At 39.6% G+C, this 12,307-nt stretch overlaps 1 protein-coding gene across 2 annotated transcripts in view; it reads left to right on the forward strand.

Annotated features, from left to right (window-relative positions):
- Positions 1 to 12,307, forward strand: part of igsf9bb (immunoglobulin superfamily, member 9Bb) — a 199,357-nt gene that overhangs the window by 134,317 nt on the left and 52,733 nt on the right. For both annotated transcript variants that reach the window (XM_026328828.1, XM_026328829.1), the window contains exon 6: positions 8,428 to 8,569. In XM_026328828.1, coding sequence (XP_026184613.1) covers positions 8,428 to 8,569 — 142 coding nt within the window. The remainder of the gene's footprint in view (positions 1 to 8,427; positions 8,570 to 12,307) is intronic.

The following is a 12,307-nucleotide window of genomic DNA, read 5'->3' on the forward strand; positions in this document are numbered from 1 at the left end:
GACCTTCCTCTTCTTCGGTGGGTTCCAGTTTCTTTTTTGTGGCCATAAAAGGGACAAGACCCTGAGGCCATGTATTGATTACCGGGGCATAAACAACATTTCCATAAAGAATCACTATCCGTTGCCCTTATTTTCCTCCGCCTTTGAAACCCTACAGGAGGCTAGGGTTTTCACCAAATTAGACCTGCGAAACACCTACCACTTAGTTCGGATCCAAGAAGGAGACGAGTGGAAAACGGCATTCAAGACCCCCCTGGGCCACTTCGAGTATTTAGTCATGCCCTTTGGTTTGTCTAATGCCCTTGCCGTCTTTCAGGCCCTAATAAACGATGTCTTAAGAGACTTCCTCCACCAATTATAAAATTCTTAACTTACTTTTAAAATTCTTATTTACGTATGTGTGTGTATGTGTATGTATATGTACATGTATGTGTGTATATATATATATATATATATATATGTCTGTGTGTGTATATATATGTATAGAAATTCTTTGCTTTGGTGTACGGCGCTTTGTGTCAGCTTTTGCTGTTCCTAAGGTGCCTTATAAATAAAGTTATTATTATTATTATTAATTCGTGTTTGTCTACCTGGACGATATTCTAATCTATTCGCGCAACCTGAACGAACACACCACTCATGTTCGCCAAGTTCTCCAGAGGTTGCTAGAGAATAGGTGTTTGTTAAGGTAGAGAAATGCGACTTCCATTGCCAACAAATATCCTTTCTAGGTTCATTATTAAGACAGGCCAAATTCAGCCAGATCCACAAAAAGTGCGTGCTGTCCTAGAATGGCCACAACCCAATACCCGGAGGGGTTTACAACAATTCCTGGGTTTCGCTAATTTCTATAGGCGTTTTATCCGAAACTATAGCAGTCTGGCTCAACCCCTAACTCGTCTCACCTCCATTAAACTCCCCTTCCGCTGAGACCCCCCAGCTGAACAGGCTTTTATGCACCTGAAGCAGCAGTTCACCTTGGCTCCCATCCTCATTCAGCCCGATCCTCAGCTAAGTTGCGGTAGAGGTCGATGCTGCAGATATCGGAGTGGGGCGGTGTTATCGCAGTGTGTGGATGATGATCACAAGCTCCATTCATACGCCTTCTTCTCCCGACACCTGTCGGCAGCGGAGGCCAACTATGACAGAAATCAGGAACTGCTGGCTACCAAGCTAGCCTTGGAGTGGCATCATTGACTGAAGGGAACGGCGCAACCTTTCATAATATGAAGAAGAACCTGGAATACATCAGGACAGCAAAAAGACTGAACTCCCGCCAGACCCGGTGGGCTCTTTTGTTTAGCCACTTTGAATTCCTAGTAACTTACCGCCCAGGGTCCAGGAACATCAAACCAGACGCCCTTTCCCATCTGGCATCACACACAACACTGGACACTCAGTAGTACTCAGCTACTAGCTTTCTAAAAACCTGAGAAAAAAGACAACTACTTACTCTCCTTCTAATCACAGGTGGCGTACACTCTGCTCATCTCTCTACCTCACTCCTCCGTCTTCTGCATACCCACGTTCGGCGTCCAATGTGTATCCTCCTCTCCAGGATTTCGGCTGGACCGTCATGATCTCATCACTCACCTTTGCTTATTCTTTATTGTGAATAAAATAACCTTACCTTTCTTGATCTGCAGTTGGGCCTTCCTTCCTCAACACGTAACAACGCTAAGATACCAATATATAATGCCATACATATATTGCAATACTGAACATCATTTTAAAAATAGTGCTGAAAATACAACTTGCTGTGTACTAATTAGGTACTCTAATAATAGGCAGGCACATCTCAATATATTGGTGACTGTGTTAAATTATTTTGATTGATTTTTATGTTACAATTTATTTTCTCATAAAAATAAGAATTATATGGCTAGAAAGCTTGAAATGAAAGTCCGTTTTTTCCTGTCTCACCTCATTACAGGTAATGTGGTCCCGCCTTGTACACTGTCCACTGTTCACATGTAAATAATCTCAGGTGAACCAGGTAAATATGTGCACACCCCCGAGAAATGACACAAAATATCAAACTTCATCATAGAATTTACTCACTTTTTCTGCGCGTTTGGATGATGGCGCGTTACGCACGTGAAGCGGCGCTCCTTACATTCCACACAGAGACAAATAATTTAGGCCAGTATTGCCATTTTTTTAATCTCAGGCCAGAAAACACCGAAATACTACAATGTGATTGAATCTTACTTTTAGAACTTAATGTGCAAAACAGCTGACTTTCAAAAGTAAAATACCTTTTTTTTTTTTTTTTTTGCATTTTCGAGAAAATACAGGTTATCTCATGTAGATATAGCCTGTCAGTATTAGATGCTCCATCTTAAGTAGAGCATAGTCAGTTTAATTATCAGTTCCAGCACAGGCAGAACATAAATGTCTGCATACTAATTCATCTGCTCCTGCTGTTTGTGTTTCATGACAAGACATCAGTCAGATACTGTATCTAACAGCTGGTTAGATAGTGTTAGCTACCTGGCAGGTGGGGACAGACTGTAGGGCCAGAGACTGCACATTATTCAGTGGATTCTCATGGCTTCACCTTTCATAACCAGAGCAACACACGTGGTCTTGAAGAGGATGAAGGTTTCACATTCCTATTACACCACAATCCTCACAATCCTTGATGCGCAACACAACCTTGAAGGTCATGAGTTGCCCCTGGTAAGGGCTCCTGGCACAACTGCTCATCACAGATACTCTTTCCACTGTTATCGTCAGGCTGGGTGTGAGTCCAGCAGATTGCCAGATTTCCTTAGTGCAGGGGTGGGCACTGAGGGCCAAAGCCTGGCTTGTTTTCCAACTACCCCTGCCCTACCAATGCTGATGGGTCAGGTGTGTTCTGCCAATCAGAAGCTGGAAAATACCAATTTATTTTGTCTTTCCCCACTTACACCCTCATCTGAGATGGTATCTTCCAACTTGTGATTGGCTGAGCACACCTGATCCGGGTAATCAGCAGTGTGTAGTGCAGGGATAGTTGGGAAACAAGCAGGACAGTGGCCCTTGAGGAACATGGATTGCCCAGCCCTGCCTTAGAGCCTTGCAAAGTCTCGCAAAGTTGATAGGACATTCTGTCCACTCTGATTGACATGTCTGGAGGCCAGAAGACCAAGACCACAATATCAATCACATTGATGAATTTGGACAAGTCCTTGGACTGCTATGTAACTCTGACTTTGACGCAACATGAGTTGGAACAAAGGCAGAAGGACGCACAGAGACCTGATTACAGGAGTGATCACCAGTAAGCTAGTTCTGCAGTTTTCTCTCGTCTCCACACAAACACATGATGCTCCCCACAAGTCGCTATTGTGGCATTGCCATTTTGTCTTTCGTTATTGTTGTTTCCTTTTTTGCTTGCAACACTGATCTGTGAATCTAACAGCAGGAGCAATCCTGCCACCTCAACTAGACGCTGCCCTGTCAAGACTCCATTTGATCACAAACAGACTCGGCAGAATTAACACAGAAAGACCTTTCTAACATTTCTAACAGACAGTTTCCCCACTGATCACACCCAGCCATAAAGACCTTTAACCCTTCCTCGTTTCCTTCCAGATACGACCTGAAAATTATGTAATAACTCATTAATTAATAGAGCTCAGACCAGTGGAACTGCACCATCACATTCAGGTGACTGTCAACCAATCACGAACAAGGATTGAGCACCTTCTCAGACCAACCAGCTCATGCCAACCACTATGACTGACTAATCAGATGAATTTCCCACCCATTGTGGCAGAAAACAAGAGCCACAGCAAGATGGCACACAGGCAGAACATGAGAACGAAAGAAAATTCAGACAACAGAGAAGAACAATGAAGTAGAGAGACTGCTTGCGTTCCCCTCGCAGAGCAGAGAATCCAGTAATCAAAGCCCACCAGGCTGTGCATTCCTCCAGGTGGTATGCTCTGTAGTAATCTCGCCTAACCCTACTTAATCTGGTACCATTTTGTCTTACCTGTTTTTTGATCATAAGTTGTTTTTATATAAATGAAGCTTAAAAATTGGCCCACGGTTTAACAGGTTAAGGTGACCCTCACAGCAGCCGAGCTCCACGGGACGGTCCAGTGGTGACCAGATGGAGAGAGCGACGGTAGCGAACAGACACCCCAGGCCTGCAGCCGAAAGACTTCTGAGGAACCCCGATACTTCTATTACAGACATTCTGCCCGGACTGCAATCAGACCAGCCAACAGCGGAATGGCCCGAACCTCAAAAAACTCGATCCTGGTAGTCATATAAGTAACCGTGGCTGTGCTGATTGTCTCAAACCTACTACAGTGGTCTTCCTACCTTAATCTTCCTTCTAAACTGCTGTTTAGACCTCAGACTGAAATCCAAACCTAAATCTCTTTTCCACCACTGCAAGATACCTGCTATTGATACAGTATTTTAAGATGTTTTAATTTGTTAATTCATCAAAACTTCCTGTTCAAGTTTCCTTCTGCTTTTCCTCCTGTGTAAAAAGTCAAAAAAATCTTTAAAATACAAGACTGGAATAATTTATGTTTATTTCACACAATAAACTCGTCACTGAATCGGAGAACTACCGACTCAGATTAAGACTGACTCAATATTCAATTCAATTCAATTCAATTCAATTTTATTTGTATAGCGCCAAATCGCAATACAAATCATCTCAAGGCACTTTACAAAAACTAAAACTAAAAACCCAACAAATCCCTTATGAGCAAGCACTTGGCGACAGTGGAGAGGAAAAACTCACTTTAACGGAAGAAAAAACCTCCAGCAGAACCGGGCTCAGTTTGGGCGGCCATCTGCCTCAACCGGTTGTGGATAGAGCAGAGAGAAAAGAACAGCAACAATAAACAACAAATAGACACTGCAGGTTGGTGGGGCCGGTAACTGCACATCAGCGATATACAGCTCCAGGACCAGGGACACCTGCAGAAGGTACAGAGAGATAACAGAGAGAGAGGGAGAGCACAAGGTTAGTGACATTCAATGGGGGAATATACCTGTGAGGTGGGAGGAGAGGAAGAGACGGGAAGGGAAGGGAAGGTGGTTGGGGGGGGGGGCTCAGTGCACCGATGGTCCTCGGGCACCTATAGCAGCATAACTAAGGTATGGTTCAGGGTTGCCTGAAGCCAGCCCTAACTATATGCTTTGTCAAAGAGGAAGGTTTTAAGTCTAGCCTTAAAAGTACAGAGAGTGTCTGCCTCCTGAACCCAGGCTGGGAGCTGGTTTCACAGAGGAGCTTGATTAACTAAAGGCTCTGCCTCCCATTCTGTTTTTGGAAACTCTGAGAACCACAAATAGACCTGCACTCTGAGAGCGAAGTGGTCTATTGTGATAATATGGTACTATGAGGTCTTCAAGGTATGAAGGAGCTTGATTATGAAGGGATTTGTATGTGAGAAGAAGGATTTTGAATTCTATTCTGCATTTTACAGGGAGCCAATGAAGAGAAGCCAATATAGGAGAAATATGATCTCTCTTGCTAGTGTGGTAGAAATTTCTTTAAGTTTGAGAGTTGTTAATTCTCAGAAAACAACCACAAGTGTGATGAATCATCTCAGCTTAATCACGGGCCCGGAGAGGACGTTCTTGCAGAATGTCCTCTGCCGTCTGTGTTAAAAGACCAGTTTATATACATTTTGACAAGAAAGGGGTGGACTAATCTTGAACAGACTCCACGTTTGTTCAGGTACTATCTTCAGTCTTCTTACCATCAAAGAAACAAATTGTTGGCAGTTATTTACAACTTCCTACCCTAAAACACTAAACCAATAAAACAGACAGAACCACATACCATGAAAGGGTCAAGCAAACATTCAACCCCCACATTGGTTTAAGTTAGTGACCATTTGTTCTGTTGTAAAATCCTCACACTAGTTCCTATCAGGACTCTGCCTGCGGCATTCTGGATTAACTGGAGGCTTTTTATGGAGATATTGGGACATCCAGATAGTAATGAGTTACAGTAATCTAGCCTTGAGGTAACAAATGCATGGACTAGTTTTTCTGCATCATTTTGAGATCATTTTGGCAATGTTGCGCAGGTGAAAGACTGCAGTTCTAGAGATTTGTTTTATGTGTGAGTTAAAGGGACATGTCCTGGTCAAAAATAACTAAATAAATATTGCTTATTAACTGATCCGCTGTCAAAGGATCTGGTGCCCCGAAATTATGAAGATGGTTTATGATATTAATATATTCATATTTATAATGTTCACTACATATATTGACTACTACTACTTCTTTTCCTTTCGGCTGCTCCCTTCAGGGGTCTGCCTCCACTTAACCCTATACTACATATATTGATTACACATTGCAGTAATTTTCTCTTATTACTGCAAATTTGAAAGACAATAGCTGCATTCAAGCAATAGTCACATAGAATAAAAAGATTGATTTCCACTACTGACTGTAAATTTGCATTCAGTTTGATGTATTCAGTTTGATCTACTTCAAAAGAAACTGTTGAAGTAGTTGTTGAAGAAGTTATTGATGGGAATGAATGGGAATGTCATTTGAAAGTATGTGGAATTAAAAAGCTAACCTGACCTACTGTATTTTATGGCCATTTGAGTCTAATTTTCTCATTGGGCAACAAAATCTTTCCAAAGCTGCTGATCCCCATGAAAGCAATGCAAAACACTCAGTGTGAGTAACAGAGGAAAAGATGCTCATCATTCCTCTAGCAGTGGTGTTTTTACATGGACAGGTTGCTCCAGGCTTGTGAGTGGCAGTGGTAGCTTCGGTCCCCAGTGTGGGGCTCATACCCACAGCCCTGAGAGTCTGTGCTGTACCAACTGAGCTAACTGGGCTCTAAGTTTTATGGCCATACTATGATAATACTAAAATAATGATAAAACTATTGACATTTTTTTAATTTCACTTAATACTTTATGTTTAGCACAAATTAGCAACTGGTAGAATGTTCAAAAACTAATTTAAGATGATGAATGAGTGCATTTCTTTGCAAAAGAAAAACAGTTGACTAATGCACAACAGCTGGCTAACGGTATGAATAATTTCCCTGAATTTCTGAATACATTGAATTTAAATTGACAGTAAATGAAGTTACTTTCAATTTGCTTTCATCAAGTCAGAGCAAGATAAAATATGTTTTCCCCTTTATAGGTTGCTTTCATTTATCAAAAGCAACAGTGATAATGTTCACAGACATCACAAATTTCTTTTTGCAATTGACTTCAAAGCTGGAACTGAGCCAGAGTGGTTGTTTGACCTGTCCTGTATAATTTACAGGAGAGACGGATTAATAGAGGCCCTCCTGGAAAGCCACTAAGCAGCAGATCAGCTAAGAGACTTCAGTGCCAGCAAATCTCCAGCACTCAGCTGGTTCCAAATAGGGCGGGTTGGCACACACTCAAAGGCCTAGTCCTGGCTTTCCACTGAGGGGCTAGCAGATGGAAATGCTCTGCATGTTAAAGGATCAGGCCATAGGCTAGGACTAACATATGGGACTTGCACTTTATAGTTGTTACACTTCTCAGCTGTACTTGTGTATCTGTGTTGTGTTTTTCTGTATAGGGTATGAGCGTGTCTTCTTGTAGTTCTATCCTTGTGTGGATACAAACTTATGAACAAATTGGAAAAAGTTAAGGGTAAATTTATGTGTCCGCATGTCTGTGTGTGGATTATAACACAAGATGCAAGTTTTTTCAGTGTTCACACTGCAAGTGGTGCACATTCTTAATGTGTAATGAGAAAAAGACAACTGACTCAGTAGATTGTACAGTTCACTAACAATGCTGCTGTTAGCTCCTCAGAAGTCTAAGTCAGAATAAATTCAAACTAACACATAGTTCGTTCATATGAATTCAAAATTTCACACAGTTCCTATCTTAAAACACCTCGTGGCTGTGGTGAGACCGGATTCATTTCAGTCAGGAACAGAGAAAGAGATCTACTACTTTTATTTGCAAATTGACCCTGACTAGTTTTCTCTGTGTAAAATTAAGTCAGATTGAGCCCATTTGGGACATGATAAGCAGTTAGCTTTTGATCCAAGCCACGTTTCTGTGTTCTGGTCATTCATGGAGCCTCCACCACCTCATTTGAGTTAGGACATATTATGTTATAAGGCAAATCTGTTTTACAAAATCATCGAACAGTTGTGCAGCGCAATTTTTGAATAATACACATGATTATTTATTTAAATAAATATGTTTTGATATAGCATTTAATTGTTTAACATTTTTAATATGTTTACATTTTTGGATACAGAGTGACAGTTTTATTACTTACTTTTTTTGTTTTTCAAATACTTCCAACCCAGCAAAGATGGATTTCCTGCTGAACAATTATATTTGATTATTTGCTTATAATTTTTCTGAATTCTTATTTAACAAAAAACACACACACATATCATGCATTTTCAAATAGGCAAAATGTTTCTGTCTATTCCTCTTCCAGGCCCTCCATTCATTGTATCACCACCAGAGAACATTACAGTGAACATCTCGCAGGACGCCTTCTTTACCTGTCAAGCGGAAGCATACCCTCGTAACCTGACCTACACCTGGTTCTGGGAGGAGGACAATGTCTTCTTCAAGAAGTAAAGTTATGATCGGGTTTATTATTGTCCACCATACCACCTCACCTGTCTGTTCCTCCTATCCACCAGCCGCTGTCAGGAGTCTTGTGTTTTATTTTAGTTTTTGTAGCAGATACGTACTTGATCAAGATTACATGTAACCAAAGAACAGGTAAAAGTGGCACTGGTTGAAATGACTTTAACCCAAAGCTAGAGTCAGATGATGATATTTAAAGAGATTTTTTTAGCTGGAGACAAAATTTTGAAAAGTGAGGCTAACTGAAGAGCAAATTGTAAAAGTCATTGCAAGATGTTGTAACATAAAGACCCTTTCAGACATGTTCCTGTTGGAGTAAAACACTTGAAAAATTCCACACATCCAGAGATGCATCCCAGCAATCTCTGCTGCAACTTTCATTGGCAAAAGAATTAATCTATACTGAAAATCTGAAACTCTTTTTACAGAAAGACATCTCTGTGGTGGAAGAGCCATATTAAAGCAAATATACATAGTAATGGAAAGCAGATGCCTATTTTGTATATAGGGTGTCCAGAAAACAGTGTCTATAGGCAGATCTCCCGCTGTTGCCAGAGATGATGACATTCAATTCAATTTATTTGTATGGCGCCAAATCACAATACAATTATTTCAAGGCACTTTACAAAAAGAAAAAAAAAACTGAAACACAGCTGCTGTTGATGCTTGGAAGCTGTTTGATCTGAGACAATGGACTTGCCTACTTAACCATAAAGTGCCCAATGGCCATTAAAGTTTGAAATTACAATGCACCATATTACACTTTCTGCTTCATATGTCGACTGAAGGAACACATTTCTGTTTTTACTGGTATTGCCAGTTTAGCCAAAATACTATTCATTCCTATACAATAAATTTGCAGACTCTTTACAGCATATACTAACAAAATGTCTGTGTTTTAAGAAAAACAATTGCAGGGCTTGGGGAGAACTTATTTTACTTTCCAGAGATTATTTTATGTTGTTTTAAACTTTCACTGCTTTTATTAGTTTCATTTTTGCTACAAAATTTCTACAATTGTTATAGTTTTTTAAGGCCATACCTGTGGCTTTGCATACTTTTTTAATGAGATAATGAGATATCTGAAAGTTATCTCTGTAGACTGAGTTGAATAGCAGAATTGCATGAAGTTTAATAGCATTTTTCAAAAGCCAATCTGATTCTGAATGTGCTTATTCAGAATGAAGAGATCTCATAGTTAAAAAACTCTGTATAGTTTTTTTCTTAGTATTAGACCTAACGTATTACTGTGCTGAAGGATTGGATAGCTTTCCCCATGTATTTAGTCACCGCTCTGTGACATTCATTAATCCTAGCCTGAACCATTTTGCCTGTTGCTGCCTTTGCTCTTCACAGGAAGTAGAATGGGGATGGAGGGAGGTTGGGGCAGTGTCTTAAGAATGAAATAAACATGTTCCAGCTATTGTGTTAATTTGTAAAAACTATAGACCCCATGTTCTCTGCAAGTGATGTCTGTAAGATGCTAATTTTCAGTGCTGTCTAATTAATTTTTAATGCTTATCAGTTTGTGTGAGTGGAGGTAGTGACCATGAAAAACTACCACCCTGCACTACTGAATGAACTGTTCTTTCAAACTGCTGGCAGAGACAGTAGATCAGGCTGATCAGATTCTCTCAGTTCTTTCAAGTCAAACTGCACATAACCTTAAACATGGCTTAATGAGGTTTTCTGTCCTCAACGTGGCTATACAGTGCTACCACCGCTCTGATGTCATTTGACTGGAGATTGGTGCCAGACACACAGTAGAAGGTATTACAGAATATTGTATTCTCTTGCCAAAGGTCATGAACATGTTTGTTTCCTCACTGTAGGCAGTAACATAATTTATACAACTTTGATATGTAATTATGCATTATCAGGGGACATTATATATGTCCAAACTAAAGGGATTGCTGTACTGTTAATTCCTGTTTTGTGAAGTGGCAAGCTACAGTAGCTAGAAAGATCACAGACTGATAACCCTGCTGTACAAGTAGAAAGCCTCGGAAATGGAAGTAGCAATATTTTACCAGAATTGAGTAACTAATAAAGGAAAATTAAGTCCTAAGTGTTAATTGGCTCCAGTTTCCAAGATACAGTTTCAGGTCAAAATTGCATCAAAATATATATATGAAGACCAATAAATGACAGTTCATAATTTTTACCAACAAAGTGAAGATAAATATATAAACTTTCATGTGGTACCAGTTTCATTGTTCTACCGTACAAATACAAAGTCATGTTATGACTGGAGGCAAATATACTCGCCTGTGTATAGATAATTATAAATCTTTGTCAAATATCTTGAAAACTTCAGCCAACCAGTATCACCTGTTTTCTAATTCATCCAATCAAAATATGGGAGAATTAGCACTATTTTATCTCAGAGGTCGATAATTTTCCAAAATCTGCAGACCAGTGTAATGGGTTAATTTTAGCAAAAAGCATAAACTAAATTTTAATTTAATTTAATTTAATTTTTTAATAGTTAATCCATTTAGCCATTTTCTGCTGCCTATCCTGATTCAGGTTAATGTAATTAATTAATAACTGTATATTACTAGGACTTACTGTTGTAGACTGCTGGAAAGTTATAATTGTTTTCTCCATACTTAGATCAGTTTGGCCATCTTGGATAAGATAAACTTTATTCATACCCAAAGGGAAATTCATGGAACATAATAAGTTCTGAGTCCAACTGCCAAAAGCTCAATGTACTGACAACATATCCTTTCCTTGATAGTAATATGACCAGGGTTACACCATCTCTTGTTCACAAATAAAGCCAGTCCTCTACCTTTTGCATCTCAGCATCTCTGTCTGCATGCACCAGGGTGAAGTTAGGCACATCCATACAAGAGTCTTCAATGTTTTGATCCAATCAGGTGTCAGTAAAACACATCAGACTACACTCACGATTTGCTCTCTGGGTCTTAGCCAGTGCCTCCAGATCATCACTGTTCAGTAGAGAGTGGACATTCCCCATGATGATGGATTGTAGGAAAGGTTCGTATCTCCATCTCTTAGCCTTTAGTTTAGCACCAGCTTGGCATCCACAGACAGACCTCTTTAGGACAGCTGGAATAGGGTGGCATACTCCAGATTTGCTCCACTGTAGTGAAAGGAGATCATTTCTTGATTCTTCTCCGAACAGTATTTTCCATAGGTCATTAAGCAAATAAAACAGTAGCTGTCAAAAATATATCAAAACAGCGAAAATTTTAAAAGCTACAAGACTTTGCTGGCATTCACGATAAAATAAATAAAATAATAACTCAATAAATACAGTTTTAGTATGCCATATGTGGTATTTAAAAGGTCCTAAAAAGCTAAAAGTGAATTTGATGAACACTGCAGTAACATCTGTCCTGGTAGTTTCATTTTTAAATGACTGGAATGATTGAGGACTAAATGGCTTGATGAAAAACTGCCTTTGCCTACAAACCCCATCAATCTGACTTCTGTTTTTTTCATATGTTCCAGTAGTACCAACAGCTCTCAGAAATGTAAGGTGTTAGTCTTTATGTTCTACTTAAAAACTTTTTTTTTCAAAACCTTTTTAGTTTGGCTGAGAAGCACCAATTACAATTAACTTTGCAGTTGCTCTTTGTTTGAAGTTTTGGTTAAGGCCTTCATGTTATACAGTATGATTAATCAGAAAAAATGCTGATTTACAAAAACTTTCCTGAAATGACATTGTAACTGAGTTTACCAAATGCATC

This window comes from Mastacembelus armatus, chromosome 14 (assembly GCF_900324485.2).
Source record: "Mastacembelus armatus chromosome 14, fMasArm1.2, whole genome shotgun sequence".
NCBI lineage: Eukaryota > Metazoa > Chordata > Actinopteri > Synbranchiformes > Mastacembelidae > Mastacembelus > Mastacembelus armatus.